Source organism: Tamandua tetradactyla, chromosome 7 (genome assembly GCF_023851605.1).
Source record: "Tamandua tetradactyla isolate mTamTet1 chromosome 7, mTamTet1.pri, whole genome shotgun sequence".
Taxonomy (NCBI): domain Eukaryota; kingdom Metazoa; phylum Chordata; class Mammalia; order Pilosa; family Myrmecophagidae; genus Tamandua; species Tamandua tetradactyla.
Window position 1 is genome coordinate 132070087 of NC_135333.1, and position 18410 is coordinate 132088496.

Genomic DNA, 18410 nt, shown 5'->3' on the forward strand with positions numbered 1-18410 from the left:
ACATGCAGCGTCATTCAGTGTTTTAACATAATTGTATTACAGTTAGGTAGTATTGTGCTGTCCATTTCTGAGTTTTTACATTCAGTCCTGTTGCACAATCTGTATCCCTTCAGCTCCAATTACCCAATATCTTACCCTATTTCTATCTCCTGATGGTCTCTGTTACCAACAAAATTCTCCAAGTTTATTCATTAATGTCAGTTCATATCAGTGAGACCATACAGTATTTGTCCTTTTGTTTCTGGCTAATCACACTCAGCATAATGTCCAAAAGGTCCATCCATGTTGTTACATACTTCATAACTTTATTCTATCTTACAGCTGCATAATATTCCATCGTATGTTTATACCACAGTTTGTTTAGCCACCCGTCTGTTGATGGGCATTTTGGCTGTTTCCATCTCTTGGAAATTGTAAATAATGCTGCTATAAACTTTGGTGTGCAAATGTCCGTTTGTGTCCTTGCCCTCATGTCCTTTGAGTAGAAACAGCATATAGATGGGTCCCATTCCCTAATCCATTCTGCCAGTCCATGTTCTCGATTGGGAAGCTTACTCCATCAACATCAGTGTTATTACTGCCTGGGCAGTAACCTCCTCTACCATTTTGCCTTTTATATATCCTTCTAATTTTCCTTCTTTTTACCTTTACTCATGGTCTTCCTTTCTACACTCTTCTCCACACCTCTCTCTTCTGCCTTCGTATCTGTCTCTAGTGCTCCCTTTAGTATTTCTTGCAGAGCTGGTCTCTTGGTCACAAATTCTCTCAGTGATTTTTTGTCTGAAAAGTTTTAATTTCTCACTCATTTTTGAAGGACAATTTTGCTGGATATAGAATTCTTGGTTGGCAGTTTTTCTCTTTTAATACTTTAAATATATCATCCCACTGTCTTCTTCCCTCCATGGTTTCTGTTGAGAAATCTATGCATAGTCTTATTGGGCTTCCCTTGCATGTGATGGATTGCTTTTCTCTTGCTGCTTTCAAGAGTCTCTCTTTCTCTTTGACCTCTGACATTCTGATTATTAAATGTCTTGGAGTATGTCTATTTGGATTTATTCTCTTTGGGGTATGCTGGACTTCTTGGATCTGTAATTTTAAGTCCTTCATAAGAGTTGGGAAATTTTCAGTGATAATTTCTTCCATTAGTTTTTCTCCTCCTTTTCCCTTCTCTACTCCTTCTGGGACACCCACAACACATATATTCGTGTGCTTCATATTGTCCTTCAATTCCCTGAGTCTCTGATCTTATCTTTCCATTTATTCCCCTATATTTTCTTTTGCCTGACAGATTTCAGATGTTCCGTCCTCCAGTCCAGAAAGCCTATGTTCTGCCTCTTGAAATCTACCATTGTAGGTTCCACTGTTTTTTTCATCTCTTCTGCCATGCCTTTCATCCACATAAGTTCTGTGACTTGTTTTTTCAGACTTTTGATTTCTTCTTTTTGTTCATCCCTTGCCTTCTTTATATCTTCCCTCAATTCATTGATTTGGTTTTTGATGAGCTTTTCCATGTCTATTCGTATATTCTGAATTAAATGTTTCAGCTCCTGTATCTCATTTGAATTGTTGGTTTGTTCCTTTGACTGGGCCATATCTTCAATTTTCCTAGTGTGATTTGTTATTTTTTTCTGGCATATAGGTATTTAATTACCTTAATTAGTTTATTCTGGAGACTGCTTTCACTTCTTTTATCTAGGGTTTTCTTGCTGGATGAATTTGTTGTCTATCTGTTCTTTGACATTCAGTTCAGCTTTTTCTGGACCTCTAGCTTAGGTTTGTTTAACAGAGGAGAATTTTTCAGTTCTTGTTTTCTTGTTTCTTGCCCTGGTTGTATGGTGACTTTTTCCCCCCACCCTGAGGAGGGTCTACATAGGTATTATAGACCCCAGCCAGATTTTCCCAGACCAAACTGGCCTCCTATCAGGAGGAAAGAGTCACCTGCATCGGTTTTCCCTGAGGGTGAGACCCAGCAGGCTGACAGACTTTCCTGTGAAGTCTCTGGGCTCTGTTTTTCTTATCCTGGGCCCAGTATGTGATGCTTGTCTGCCTGCAAGTCCCACCAGCATAAGATAATGCAGTACCCTTAACTTTGGCTGGGGGCTTGGTGGAGACAGAGGAGAGGTTGTAGGCTGGTTTTAATGGCTTCAAATTACCAAGCCCTGGTGTCTGAATTCCTTGAGAGAGGGATTCCACCTGACTTGGGCTTCACCCCTCCCCTGGGGAAGGCACAGGTTCCAGACAAGCCCTCAAAACGAGTCTGTTTCTGCCTATGCCTGGGGCAGTTGCAGCCTGAGGAGCCCTGCCACTGTATCGAAAGGCACACAAGCCTTTGTAGAAACACAGCCACAAAAACCTCTGTTTCCTTCCTTTTTTTTCCTTTTTCCATCAGCCCTGCCCCCTTGGTGCCGGGGCAAAAATGAGTGACCTCCGCTTTGACCAGGTTCACCTGAGCTGGGGGCCTATTTTTAGTAGTCAGAATTTGTTAATTAATTCCACAATTGGCGTTTGGTTGGGCTTAGCCTCTGCTGCTGGTAAAGTGTCTTTCCTGTCCCCTCTGGGAAGCAGCCTGTGGGGGAGGGGCTCCAGCCGCCGTGGCTTGGGGAACTCATGGTTCTGGGGGAGCTCACAGCTGGCCCAGTTGGTCCAGACTGGGGTACGCTGTGTGACCAGTCACTGACGTGGCCCCAGGAGTTGTTCTGTATTGTTTCTGGTTATTTACTAGTTTTTCTGGAGGACAAACTAAAACGTGCACATTGCTAAGCCGCCATCTTGGCCTGGAACGCCTTAACTTTATTTTTGATAGTTAACTTTTGTTAAAAAGATTTCTAAAACTGTGTGGGTTTGCTTTTTGTGAAAGGCATAATAGCAGGGACACATGAATCTTTGATAAATGGGGTCCTTTGGAGCTTCAGGATTATCTTTATTACTATAGTATGGGTCTGGAGTTGGTGAGTTGGCCCAACAACAGGCTCCCACAGGTGGAGACCAAGAGAAGAGGAGTGACCCTCCTTATGACCTCCAGTAGCCCTTCCCAAGTGATACAAATAAACATATGTGGTATAGTGTATTTGTGGATACCAAGGAGAAAAGAGTTTCACATCACCCCAAGTTAGTGTACAGTCTAACTAAATGGGTCCTCTTAACATCCTCCCCTTCCTTTATCTGTCCCTACAGTGACAACTCTGAACCATCACTGGTTCCAGGAAGTATCTCATACCAACTCATATTCTCTCCCAGATATGCTGTTTTGTAAGCTGAAAATTCTACTAGTTTTCATCTACTTCTGGCCAAGACAGAATAACAGGGACCAGATTACCATTCTGCCTGAAAAACAGCTTTCAAGACACTGGACATCAGGCAACTAAGGAAAGTGAGTCCTGAGAAGTGGGAAACAAATGAGGCAAGATTATGATTGCCCCACCTCATTGCCTTGAAAAAGCTTCCAAGCCACAGTGCAGGAAGGCGGTAGATATGGATTGTGGTAATGGTTTGGTGTATACATATGTCAAAATGCATCAAAGTGTATGCTTTAAATCTGTGCATTTTATTCTATCATTATATTTCAGTAAAGCTGTTAAGATAAAATTCTGCTAAAATAGAGCTTCTTTCTTTGGGTTTCTGTCTTTGATGCCTGTTAAAATGCAAATCACGCTTAGTGGGAAGCCATGTAAAGTTTTTATTACTAAATTATTAAACTGTGGTGTCAATGAAAACCCAAGTCTAGGATGGAAAGCGTAACTAGAATTTAGTGGGCAAGGGCCAGAAATGCTCAAGTCCTACAAGGTGTAGGGCCATCCCACACATCAAATAATGGTCCCACACAAATGCCAATAGCACCCTATTGAGAAACCCTGGTGGGAGAACCACCAAGCTGCACTGCTACCTGGTTCTTTCTCCAATACCAGCATTATAAAGAAGCCCCTTAGTGCATTTTAAGCCATGGTTTGCAATGTTAATAGAACTAGTCAATCCTTTAATTCACTAGTCAATCCTGCAAAGCAAATAAATTTTTCTGATGTTTTAGCTTCAAATATTATCAGAAATTCCAAAGCCTCCAGAACCCTGACAGAAACACAGAAACCATTTTTTAAGCTAACTCCTTAAACTTTAATGCCTTTAAGAAAATTACAGATACTGCAGCCAACTTTCAACCACTCTTCTTGTCCAGAATAGTTGGCTATGAAGTTAAAATTCTGTATTCCCAATAGAAAAAAAAAGGTCTTTCTATGCTAAGATTTTTATTTATTTATTCATTTTTGGTGAGGAAGAAAATTATAATGAAATTGAGGTTTTGAAAAGACCATGTAGGTTATTTTGTTAAAATCTCCCACACAGTGAGAAAAGGTTGCTCCCCAGAAACCTAAGTTACTGAGCAGTGTCATTTCTGAATAGTCCCAGTTAGGATCCCATTTACTTTTCCTTTATAGCACTTTGCAATGCTTTCCTAACTGGAATACATCCCCCCCACCCCACCCCAGGCCCTGACCTGCCTTTTAGGGCTTCAATTCACTTTGGTTTTTCCCATGTCTATAAATCCCCTGAATCACAGCTCTTAGAAACCTATATTCCCCTCCTCCTTCTGATGTCTAAATACTTAAATATATAGCATAGTCATGCTTCGAGTTGTGCAACTTAGTAAATTCCTTTTTAAATGTCTTCCGAGATTTATCTCCCACCTTCTAGATTGAAATTTCCCTGCTTGATGAGCTTCTTCACCAGATGAGACCCACTGGGAACTCAAGCTGAACCCACTAAAGGAGCACTTGAGCTTGATCCTTCCTGACATTCTTTTTTCTTATTTCTTTGAAGGGCATCACCTGTACGCCTGCTTGAAACTACACTGGTTTTTCTCCCCATCTCCTCTATCTTCAATTTCTAGTCTTCTGTGTTCTGCCTCTGAAATGCCTTTTCCATCATCCCTTTTATTTCCTTCCCACTATGACTACCCCAATTCAGATTCTAATTACTTCCCATTAATCTTTGATCTCTCCTTACTTCAATCCAGTCTAAGCACAATGTTCAGACTATTTTTTTGTAAAAATGATTTTATATTATTCTACTGCTTTCAGTAACTTCTCATATCCTATTTGAGCTAAAATGAAAAGTCTTCATGTGAACTTTAGAGACCTAACAACTATGGGCCAAATTTTACTTCCAGACTTTTATATCTGGCATTCCTGTTCTATTTGTTCTATTTTTAAATCACATTGGACTGCTTACTGTTCTTAATAGTTGTTCCATTTTTTCCTACCTGTATTTTGTCTTCTACTACAATATCTTCATCTCCATGTGCAAAGTGCATATTCTTTTACCAAATGTCATCAGCATCTTTACCCAGCCACCCCCACAACTGAATATGATCTTTCACCTCCTTAAATCTCTTATTTATACAAATATATATCCTGGTCAGATACAGTGTCTCAGCAGTTGGGAACTATGCCTTGTTCATCATTACGTCCATCCTAAGATCTTACCTAGTACTCTACACAGAACCAGAACACAGTAATCTTTAAAAATTTAATTTTAACCGGTTATTTATTCAAATTGTGATATCTATATATTCAAGTGAATGAGAAATGTCATACTTTACTATTTAACCAACTAGATTTGAATTTAGGAGAAAGTTCTCTCTATAGAAATCAAAATACCTTCTCCATTATATCTATATAATCTATATCATATATATCATATATATAATAATCTATATAATCTATATCATTATTTATGTATATATCTATATATAGATAAATAACACAACACTAAGCTATTAGTAAAGAAAAAGCAGTAAGAAAAGCAAATTGAAACAAAAAATAAATTGGTCAGTTGTTTAGAGTTGGTTAAAAACATACTCTAAACAACAGTCTCACCTGAGAGAGGATTCATTCTGATTTCTAGACTCTTTATGTCTCCAAAAGATATGGGTATTCTTCTCTTTCTTGACTGAAAAAAAAAAAAACCACGTTAACTGGTCATTAAATAATTTCATTGAGTATATAAGAAGACTTGGTCACATGTACTGATTTGATGACTTTTCATGAATCCTCACAAAAAATAGCAAGTTCAAAATTATGAGCTGGGCAGCATGATGGAGCAGAAAAAACTTTGGCTTTCATGTTGAAATACGCTCAAGTTCAGACTCTTCCAATAACTGCCTGTGTGAACTATATAAGTTACCTTGCAAGTTGTTGTGATGGCCTCAATAACCTGTAAAAGTGTGGAAAATTATTTTGTGACTAAAAATGAAAAAATGTGTTTAAAAAGACACATATGCTTGGCAGAGTAGTATTGGTTTAATTTAAAGTAAAACTCAAAAATCAATCATAACTTATGTACAGAAAACTGTCACAACCTCCCCATTATGTCAGTATGTTTCATTAGTTTATTTGGGGTGATAAATAATAATAGTATCTAATAAGTATTCTCAACAAAAAACAAATTTACATTTCCCATAAGCTACTGTAGAAGGCAGTATTAGCTACATATTCTAACCTCTGTTCGAAACTCAGTGTCCCCTGTTTTAATCACCACCAGCCCTGCAGAAGAAGAATTGTGAATCAAGGATGCACAACCAGTCCACAAAGGAAGAGGGGGAGAGAGGTAAAGGCTTCGCTCCCACAAAAACTCCTTTTGGGGATTTCTCTGGCTCTCTTAGCTGTTTCCTTTCTTGGCCTGCTTGCATCCCTTTCCTGCCCCACTCCATCTTTTTTTTTTTCAGTTTGTCATTTGAGATAAAATTTACATAAAATGAAGTACAACATATTAAGTGTATATTCACTGAGTCTGACCCATTTCCTTCTGAACTGCTCAGTGCACCTCTTCTTTCTCTTCCGTGTGTCTAAGGATACCCCAAGTCATCTCTAAGCTTCGGTAAAAGAACCCCTTCTAAATTTTACAGGGCCAAAGACAATGCAGGGTGGGGTCTATAGAAAAAAGGAGGGTACAGACAATTATGACTGCTCTGGTCTCTGCAAAAGAGTCCCCTAAAAGTCCAGCATAACTCCTAAGAATCGGAGACCACCTGGCAAAAACCTAATGAAAAGTGCCCTTGAGAACCTGCAGTTTCAGGAGTTACCAGTGGGAGTCAAAGTGTAGTGGCCACCACTTAAAATTTTTGTCCTTCTAGTGGTCACCATGGGTGCCCCCATCTTTAAAAAATATTAATAAGACTTTGCCCCCTCAACACTAATAAAGCTTAAGCTTCAGTGCCTCTCACGTGCAAGTTTTTCTTCCAAAGTCCTTGGAGAGGCCCCAACAATGTGTTCACATGGTCAAATGTTTTTAAAAAAATATGCGGATTTCCTAATATAACTTACGTAGATAGTTTGATTGAACACCATAAGTACTTGGAATCTCAGGTAGGACATGAGATTTTGTTGCTTTGTCCAGAGTGATGACCCGATGAATCCCAGAGTGATTCGATCAGTGACTGGAAAAGTATTTGCAAAGCCCCCTTCAGGGAATGGTGAAAACAGGAAGAAATGCAACTTCCCCAAGTTGAATTCTTGATATTTTCACAAGCAGTGTGGACAACCAAAGGTATAGGCTGAGCCCCCAGTCTTGGGGTTTGTTCATATGAAACTTAACCCCACAAAGGATAGGTCAAGCCTACTTAAAATTTAGGCCTAAGAGTCACCCCCAGGAGAGCCTCTTTTGTTGCTCAGATGTGGCCTCTCTCTCCAGCCAACACAACAAGCAATCTCACCACCCTCCCCCTGTCTACATGGGACATGACTCCCAGGGGTGTGGACCTTCCTGGCAACATGGGACAGAAATCCTAGAATGAGCTGAGGCTCAGCATCAAGGGATTGAGAAAAACCCTAGAATGAGCTGAGACTTAGCAGCAAGGGATTGAGAAAACCTTCTCGACCAAAAGGGGGAAGAGTGAAATGAGACAAAGTATCAATGGCTGAGAGATTCCAAACAGAGTCAAGAGGTTATCCTGGAGGTTATTCTTACACATTAAGTAGATATCACCTTGTTAGTCAAGATGTAATGGAGAGGCTGGAGGGAACTGCCTGAAAATGTAGAGCTGTGTTCCAGTAGCCATGTTTTTCGAGGATGATTGAATAATGATATAGCTGTCACAATGTGATTGTGTGATTGTGAAAACCTTGTGTCTGATGCTCCTTTTATCTACCTTGTCAAGAAATGAGTAGAACATATGGAATAAAAATAAATAATAGGGAGAACAAATGTTAAAATAAATTTAGTTTGAAATGCTAGTGATAAATGAAAGTGAGGGGTAAGGGGTATGGTATGTATAATCTTTTTTTTCTGTTATTGTTTTATTTCTTTTTCTGTTGTCTTATTTCTTTTTCTGAATTGTTCAGAAATGTTCTAAGAAATGATGAATATGCAAATATGTGATGATATTGAGAATTACTGAATATATATGTAGAACAGAATTACATGTTAAAAAAAATATGTAGAGGGAAGACAATTTAACCACAATTATTCAAGACCACAAACTTATACCATTTCAATTTTCCCTCGTCTCACTTCCTCCTTGGGAGTAGTTGTAGACAGTTCACTTTGTGTTTGTGATTTCTTCTATCCAGATTGCTTTGGAGTACTGCAGGCATTTTATACTTGATGTTTTCATTCTTTTTTTTAAAAAAGAAGGATTTCCAAATTGTATGAGCATCAGGACCCACAAAACCTGGATCTGCCCCTACCCTAACCATGGCTTACTGGCCTAGGAGTGAGCTTCTCACTCAAGCTGGACCCATCACTGTCTTCCACAGTACTTTGACATTTGGACCTATGAAATAGAGCTGAAGGTCTTTGGAACTGAGAAACCTCAATGGCATGACCCCATAGAAGATCCCCCATGGACTGCTCAAACCCTGATAGAGATTCCTACGCTGATCGTTAATTCTTTGGCGTTCCTGGTGCCTACCCATGTAAAAAAGAAAAAAGAAAAGAAATGTAATTCTTTGGCTCTTCTGTTCTCCATTTGGTTGCCTGAGAGACTCCAAAATCTTCCAATAAATTCCCTTTTGCATTTAGATATGCAATAACAGTTTTTTCTATTTTGTTAATGCATAAGTATTTAAGACCCCAAATTATCATAGACACATTTAATAATAGGCATTTTTACAAATGTTGGTCCTAAATATGATATAAATAAAGCTTTTGATTATTGCAGGAATTACGTGTAACATGTTAACACTTTTATTAGCTATGAGGCTTATCTATCAGGAGAAGTATTACATAAACAATCAACTTGTATGTAGTTTTAAGTAGCCCCTTAAGTCTGATTCCATCTAAGTTCACTAACCTACCTTGAACTTACTTTTTTGTGTGAGGTCGTTAAAAAGTTGTGGCAAAACAACTTAAATGTCAATGTTCCTTTCTCTTTTTACATTAGCCTTACATTTTAATTTGTAACAGTGGTGTGGAGAATCTTAGGATCATCCATGCTCTTACACTTAGAAATGAAGTATAGTATGATCTCTATTTCTATACTTGGTGGCACGTCCTTTATACCCATAGTCTGGTGGGTATAAAGCAATAATGACAAGAGAACCTAAATACAGAATTAAACACCACTGTATTCTCCCTTGTGCATGTTGCACCCTGTATTCTTCATATGACTTAGATATGAAGTCCTTTGGTCATTTAGCCAATGCATATCTTATGGCATGTTCAGCAGCACTGATCAGCTGAAGAACATTTCTAGGAAAGACCCTACAAAATCATACATCTGCTTTCTCAACTGCTAGAGGCTTGATTATATTTGTGAAAATCCTGTTCCTTCCCTCCACAATCAAGATGGTGGCATGAGACTTTTCTGGAATCCATACTGTCACAGAAGAACTAGGAAGGAATATCAGAAATGCATTTCTCAGAGCTCCAGAAAACAGTTAAAGGACTGCAGCACCAAGGCAAGTGCCAAATCAAGAAAAGACTACTTAGAAGCAATCAGTGTAAAGCCAGCCCTCACTCTCAGTGCAGATCCTCAGTCACAATTCCAGAGGGAGCAGAGTAACCTCATGCACATACTGAGGAGTATGCATGTCTGGCAGTCTGTCTGGTGTGGTTTGAAAGACTCATCATCCCAGAACTTGCCCTGCATGTAGATGACAGCTCATCAGGCTCTCATACAGAATACTGTGGAAGAGCAGTCAAGTGGCTGCCTAGGGCAAGGGATTTCTGGCCATAGGATATTCAGCGCAGTTCCAGGGACCGTGAGGAATATCCTAGGGAAGAGGGTACATTCATATCCATGTAAATAGGGGAATTCTTAGGGCCAAATGTGCATGCCCATGATAAGATGCATGTGCAGAAAGAGCAGGGAGGCCCCAGTGCTTTGGCTTCAAGCTGGTCTCTAAATTTCATATATGGATAAGTCTTAAAGGAAGCAGTCTGCAAAGACTAAGCAAAGGTGTTTCCTTTTTTCCATTAGCTCCTGGAATTCAAGGAAAGCTCTGTCATAATACTAGTTGGTGCAAGCTTAAGGAACAGACACCTCAGAGTCTAAATTCCACCAATCACACATTAAAATATCAAAATAGAGTGGTGCAACGGTGGCTCCATGGCAGAATTCTCACCTGCCACACCAGAGACCTGGGTTTGTTTCCTGGTGCCTGCCCATGTTAAGAAAAAAAAAAAGTGAAAATATCAAAATGTCCTGGTTTCAACAAAAGATTACAAAATATACCAAGAAACAGAAAACAATGGCCCAGGCAAAGAGAAGATTAAATCATCAGAAACCATCACTGAAGTGGACCAGAGCTGGGATATACCAAACAAAGACTTTTATAAAATGGTCCTAAATGTGCTTAAAGAGTGAAAGGAAAACATGGACAAAGAACTCAAGGAGATCAGGAAAACAACAGAAGAACACAAAAAGAGTATCAATAGAGAGATGGAAATTATGAAAAAGAATGAAACAGAGCTAAAGACCACAGCAAATGAAATGAAAAATTCTTCTTGGCAGAAAAAAGAACCAGAGAATTTGAAGATAAAGTAATTGAAATCATCCAGTCTGAGGAGTACAAGAAAGAAAGAATGAAGAAAAATGAACAGAGCAGAAGGAATCTGTGGGGTACCATCAAGTGTACCAATAAACCCATTGTAGGAGTCTCAGAAGGAAAACAGAGAGATAAAGAGTCAGAGAGAATATTCAAAAAAATAATGGCTGAAAACTGCCCCATTTTAATGAAAGATAGAAATATACACATCTAAGGAGCTAAACAAACTCCAAACAGGATAAACTCAAATAGATCTACACACCACGTTATAATTAACCTGTTGAAAGCCAAAGATAGAGAATTCTGAAAGCCACAAGAGAGAAGCAATGTGTCACATATAAGGGATCCTCAGTAAGATTAAGTACCAATTTCTCATTGGAAACCACCGAGTCAAGAAGGCAGTAGGATGACATATTTCAAGTGCTAAAAGCAAAAAAATTCCAACCAAGAAATCTGTATCCAGCAAAACTGTCTTTCAAAAATGAGGGAGGGGCAGTGCAAAGGGGGCTCAGTGGCAGAATTCTCGCCTGCCATGCCAGAGATCAGGGTTTGATTCCCAGTGCCTGCCCATGTCAAAAAAAGAAGAAAAAATCAGGGAGGGATTAAGACATTTTCAGATAAATGAAAGTTGACAGACTTCATCAACACTAGGCAAGCCCATAAGAAATGCTAAAAGGAGCTCTGCAGGTTGAAAGAAAAGGACAGTAGACCATAGATCAAAGCCACATGAAGAAATAAAGATCTCTGGTAAAGGTAAATATAAATGCCAGCACTATCATATTTTTGGTTTGTAACTCCACTCTTTACTTCTTAAAGTTCCTCAAAGGCAAATGTAAAAAGTAATGATAAATCAGTAGTTGTGGAATCATAATGTCTAAACATATACTTTGTGACAAGAATTTTATACAGGTTGGAATGCAGGGGTATAGGAATAGTATAGTTTGTACATACTATTGAAGTTAAGTTGTTATCAAAGCAAATGAGGTCATTATAGATTTAGGATATGAAATTTAAGCTCCATCGTAACTACAAAGAAAATATCGGAGACAAAAAATAGAGAACAGGTTGCCAGGAGTGGGGGGCATAGGGACTAAGGAATTAATGCATAATGGGTATAGTGTTTCTGTTTGGAGAGATGGGAAATTTAGTAATGAAAGGTAGTGAGGGTACCACAATATTGTGAATGTGATTACATAAATGAATATTATTGTTCTTAGGAAGTGTACATGGTAGTTTAAGTGTTCCAGGAGTATGATGTACACAACCTGCACTTAGGTGTTCAGAAAATGGATGACAGATAGACTGACAGACAGACAGATGGATAGATGGACAGATAAAATGATATAGCAAATGTGGCAAAATGTTAAAATTGGTGGATCTGGGTCTCTGGTAGGGGAGAGGTATGTTAGAATTCTCTATATAGGGTTTGTATTATTTTTGTAACTGTCCTGTAAATTTGAAAGTAATTCAAAATAAAAAGTTAAAAAAATTCTTTATGGATTAAAGACCTAAATAAAGATGAATTTTTTAAAAATCTGTCTCTTTGGTGAAAACTCTCAAGCTTTCACATGCAACAATTATTCCATAAACCTGAAAGACTTATAAATGCACTTGAGTGTACCCCTCTATTTAAATTTACCCCACATCATTCATTGGTTTTAGAAAACGTATGGGCTATATACATAAAACTTTAGTTCAGTTTACATTTCATTAAGTTACATTATCATGTTTTGTTTGAATTTGGGAATTACTCTATGTATTAGTTAGGGTTCTCTAGAGAAACAGAATCAACAGGGAACACTTGCAAATATAAAATTTATGAAAGTGTCTCACGTGACCGTAGGAACGCAGAGTCCAAAATCCACAGGGCAAGCTGCGAAGCCGATGACTCCAATGGATGGCCTGGATGAACTCCACAGGAGAGGCTCACCAGCCAAAGCAGGAATGGAACCTGTCTCCTCTGAGTCCTCCTTAAAAGGCTTCCCATGATTGCATTTAGCATCACTAATTGCAGAAGACACTCCCCCTTGGCTGATTACAAATGGAATCAGCTGTGGATGTAGCTGATGTGATCATGACCTAATCCTATGAAATGTCCTCATTGCAACAGACAGGCCAGCGCTTGCCCAATCAGATGAACAGGTACCACAACTTGGCCAAGTTGACACCTGTCCCTAACCATGACAGTCCACCCCTTGTCAACTTGGCACCTATATATATATATATATATATATATATATATATATATATATCACCTTAGACCATACTCAATCTCCAAATGAAAACAAATAAGCACACATTTTTTCTTTTACCTGACAATACTCAACCGTCCCGCATACAACTGGAAACACATTAAATCTCTCCAGAGTAGGGTGTAAATCCTTGGGCAACATTCATTCTTAAACTTGATATCTTACAACTTAAATAGTATAACACAAACAAAACAGCATTACAGTCCTCGTTTCTGTAACTGATCATGTGGTCGAAGTTCATATTTATCACTACCTTCTTCCACTACCCATTCCATGTTCCCTTTCCCCTCAGCAAGCACTTCAGCTGGCCGTGGTTCTTTGCCTGGTGGGGTGACCCAAACCTTCATTCCTGAAGTCTCAGAGCCATTAGTGGTCTCGCCTGGATTGTGTTGTTGCAGTTTTCCATTGATTTTAATCACAGGGCATGGTAGTACTAATAGACGCCCCAGGGGATCTCCTATATTCCAAGAAAACTCTTCTTTACCTCCATTATGTAGTTGCAGTCCTACTTCCTTCTGATAGTCAGGGTCAATTACCCCAGACAATAATGTAATCCCCTTCTTGGTGTGTTGATCCAGAGGCATAAGTAGCCCAAAGTGACCAGGTGGCAATCTTAACTTCCAGTTCAGTGATATCACTGTTGTTTCTCCTGGAGAAAGCATACCCTGTTTTGGAACTAAAACCTGTAGACCAGCAGAACTCAGGGTAGCAGGGACAGGAAGAAAAAATTTTCCTAATGGATCACTAGGAGTAACAGTGAGTGGCACCACACCCATTTCCACCCCTTGGTTCCTGGACCCATGGATCCTGGCTATGGGAGAAACAGCACCATACAGCAGACGCTGATTCAGAGCATACACAGCTTCCTGGAGAACATTACCCCAGCCTTTCAAGTTTTTGCCACCTAGTTGGCACCGTAACTGAGTTTTCAAAAGGCCATTCCACCGTTCTATCAATCCAGCTGCTTCTGGATGATGGGGAACATAGTAAGACCAGAGAATTCCATAAGCATGTGCCCATTCCCGCACTTCATTTGCTGTGAAGTGTGTTCCTTGATCCGAAGCAATGCTATGTGGAATACCATGATGATGGATAAGGCATTCTGTAAGCCCACAGATAGTAGTTTCGGCAGAAGCATTGCGTGCAGGGAAAGAAAACCCATATCCAGAGTATGTGTCTATTCCAGTTAGAACAAATCGCTGCCCCTTCCATGAACGGAGTGGTCCAATGTAATCAACCTGCCACCATGTAGCTGGCTGGTCACCTCGGGGAATGGTGCCATATCGGGGGCTGAGTGTGGGTCTCTGCTGCTGGCAGATTGGGCACTCAGCAGTGGCTGTAGCCAGGTCAACCTTGGTGAGTAGAAGTCCATGTTGCTGAGCCCATGCATAACCTCCATCCCTACCACCATGGCCACTTTGTTCATGAGCCCATTGGGCAATAACAGGAGTTGCTGGGGAAAGAGGCTGACTGGTATCCATAGAACGGGTCATCTTATCCACTTGATTATTAAAATCTTCCTCTGCTGAAGTCACCCTCTGGTGTGCATTCACATGGGACACAAATATCTTCATGTTTTTGGCCCACTCAGAAAGGTCTATCCACATACTTCTTCCCCAGACCTCTTTGTCACCAATTTTCCAATTATGGTCTTTCCAAGTCCCTGACCATCCAGCCAAATCATTAGCAACAGCCCATGAGTCAGTATACAAATGCACCTCTGGCCAGTTTTCCTTCCAAGCAAAATGAACAACCAGGTGCACTGCTTGAAGTTCTGCCCACTGGGAGGATTTCCCCTCACCACTGTCCTTCAAGGACACCCCAGAAAGGGGTTGTAATGCTGCAACTGTCCACTTTCGGGTGGTACCTGCATATCGTGCTGAACCATCTGTAAACCAGGCCTGAGTTTTCTCTTCCTCAGTCAATTCACTGTAAGGAACTCCCCAAGAGGCCATAGCTCTGGTCTGGGAAAGAGAAGGTAATGTGGCAGCAGGAGTGGAAACCATGGGCATTTGTGCCACTTCTTCATGTAACTTACTTGTGCCTTCAGGACCTGCTCTGGCTCTATCTAGTATATACCATTTCCACGTTACAATAGAGTGCTGCTGTGCACGCCCAACTTTATGGCTTGGTGGGTCAGACAACACCCAACTCATGATAGGCAACTCAGGTCTCATGGTAACTTGGTGGCCCATGGTTAAGCATTCAGTCTCTACTAAGGCCCAGTAGCAGGTCAAAAGCTGTTTCTCAAAAGGAGAGTAGTTATCTGCAGCAGATGGTAAGGCTTTGCTCCAAAATCCTAAGGGTCTGCATTGTGATTCTCCTATAGGGGCCTGCCAAAGGGTCCAGACAGCATCTCTATTTGCCACTGACACTTCCAGCACCATTTGATCTGCTGGATCATACGGCCCAAGTGGCAGAGCAGCTTGCACAGCAGCCTGGACCTGTCACAGAGCCTCCTCTTGTTCAGGTCCCCACTCAAAATTAGCAGCTTTTCTGGTCACTCGATAAATGGGTCAGAGTAGCACACCCAAACGAGGAATATGTTGTCGCCAAAATCCAAAAAGACCAACTAGGCATTATGCCTCTTTTTTGGTTGTGGGAGGGGCCAGATGCAGCAATTTATCCTTCACCTTAGAAGGGATATCTCGACATGCCCCACACCACTGGACACCTAGAAACTTTACTGAGGTGGAAGGCCCCTATATTTTTGTTGGATTTATCTCCCATCCTCTGACACGCAAATGCCTTACCAGTAAATCTAGAGTAGTTGCTACTTCTTGCTCACTAGGTCCAATCAACATGATATCATCAATATAATGGACCAGTGTGATGTCTTTTGGGAGGGAGAAACGATCAAGATCTCTGCGAACAAGATTATGACATAGGGCTGGAGAATTGATATACCCCTGAGAAAGGACTGTGAAAGTATATTGCTGACCTTGCCAACTGAAAGCAAACTGTTTCTGGTGGTCCTTACTAATAGCTATTGAGAAAAAAGCATTTGCCAGATCAATAGCTGCATACCAGGTACCAGGGGATGTACTGATTTGCTCAAGCAATGATACTACATCTGGAACAGCAGCTGCAATTGGAGTTACCACCTGGTTGAGTTTACAATAATCCACTGTCATTCTCCAAGACCCATCTGTTTTCTGCACAGGCCAAATAGGAGAGTTGAACGGGGATGTGGTGGGAATCACCACCCCTGCATCTTTCAAGTCCTTAAGAGTGGCAGTAATCTCTGCAATCCCTCCAGGAATACGGTATTGCTTTTGATTTACTATTTTGCTTGGTAGGGGCAGTTCTAGTGGCTTCCACTTGGCCTTTCCCACCATAATAGCCCTCACTGCACGAGTTAGAGAACCAACGTGGGGATTCTGCCAGTTGCTCAGTATGTCTATGCCAATTATACATTCCAGAACTGGGGAAATAACTACAGGATGGGTCCGGGGGCCCACTGGACCCACTGTGAGATGGACCTGAGCTAAAACTCTATTGATCACCTGGCCTCCATAAGCCCCCACTCTGACTGGTGGTCCAGAGTGACGTTTTGGGTCCCCTGGAATTAATGTCACTTCTGAACCAGTGTCTAATAATCCCCGAAATATCTGATCATTTCCTTTTCCCCAATGCACAGTTACCCTGGTAAAAGGCCGTCGGTCTCCTTGGGGAAGACTTAGAGGAAGGTTAACAGTATAAATTTGTGGCAGTGTAACAGGTTTCTCCCCCATAGGGACCTGGCCTCCCCTTCATTCAAGGGGCTCAGGGTCTGTAAACTGTTTCAAGTCTGGAAATTGATTAAGGGGCCGTGACTCTGTGTTTTTGTAATTCAGGTTAGACTTCTGTTCCCTTGACTTAGAACTCTTTTGTTTATACAGCTCCAACAAGAATTTAGTAGACTGCCCTTCTATTGTATTTCTAGGCACCCCATGATTTATTAGCCAATGCCACAAATCTCTGCGTGTCATATAATTTTGATGCCTCCTTTGAGTTTGTTGTCTATTATAAAAGCCGCATCTACCCTGTCTTTGGTGATTAAGTGCTGCCACCTGGCTTCTGCCAACTCGGGATCCTGTCATCCCCATTGTGTTTAAGGATTCCAGCTCAGTGACAGCAGTTCCTACAGTAATATCTGACCTACAGAGAAGTGCAACCACAGAGCTCTTGAGGGATGATGGTGCTAGTCTCACAAATTTATTTCTCACTGTTCTGGTAAAAGGTGCATCCTCTGGACATTCCTGGGGTGTAAGAGCAGGCTTTGCATGATAAATCCACTCTAACATCCCAATCTCTCTAAGCCTCTGGATCCCCTCATCTACATTATACCAGGGCAGTTCTGGCATTTCAACCTCAGGTAATGTTGGCCACCTTTTGATCCATGTTTCAACCAACCACCCAAACAAGCTGTTAACACTTTTTCTAACTGCTCTAGCTATAACATTGAATGCAGAATCTCTGCTTAGTGGGCCCATATCAATAAATTCAGCCTGATCCAGCCTTATATTCCTCCCACCATTATCCCACACTCTTAAAATCCATTGCCACACATATTCCCCTGATTTCTGTCTATATAAATTGGAAAACTCACACAGTTCTTTTGGAGTATAACGTACCTCCTCATGTGTGATACTTTGTACCTCACCTTTAGGGGCCTGTTGGGACTTTAGTCTAGTTATAGTTCTAGAAGAAATGAGGGGTGGTGGGGGTGGGTCATGAAAAGAATTAGAAATATCTTCCAAGCCATTTGCTTCAGGGCTTTCATTTGCAGTTTCATCTGGTGAAACAGGATTAATAACTCTAGGGCTAATCCCTTCAGGAGGAGGTTGGGTGGCCAATTCCTCAAGGCAGGCTGGAGGTGGGGTGGCTATGTCCTCAGGGCAGACTATTACAGGGTTATCTAAAGAAGGCTCAGCATGGTCTAGGGTTTCAACCTCACCCCCAACATCATTATCAATCCATATGTCACCATCCCATTTTTCAGGGTCCCACTCCTTTCCAATCAATGCCCTCACTTTAACGGCAGACACCATACAAGACTGAGATTTCAGTTTACGTTGTAAAGTTCCTACTCTAACAATAAGATTCTGAGTCTGATTTTCAGAGATCTCAAGTCTACGGCTACAGGAAATAAGATTTTCCTTCAGAATACTCATAGAAACCTCTACATCTTTCAGACGGC

At 40.7% G+C, this 18410-nt stretch overlaps 1 protein-coding gene across 8 annotated transcripts in view; it reads right to left on the reverse strand.

Annotated features, from left to right (window-relative positions):
• Positions 1 to 18410, reverse strand: part of C7H12orf56 (chromosome 7 C12orf56 homolog) — a 199221-nt gene that overhangs the window by 140627 nt on the left and 40184 nt on the right. For all 8 annotated transcript variants that reach the window (XR_013155772.1, XM_077111297.1, XM_077111292.1 and 5 more), the window contains exon 3: positions 5868 to 5940. Coding sequence is in view for 7 of the 8 variants with exons in the window: in XM_077111297.1 (XP_076967412.1) it covers positions 5868 to 5940 (73 nt within the window). In the remaining variant the exon portion in view is untranslated. The remainder of the gene's footprint in view (positions 1 to 5867; positions 5941 to 18410) is intronic.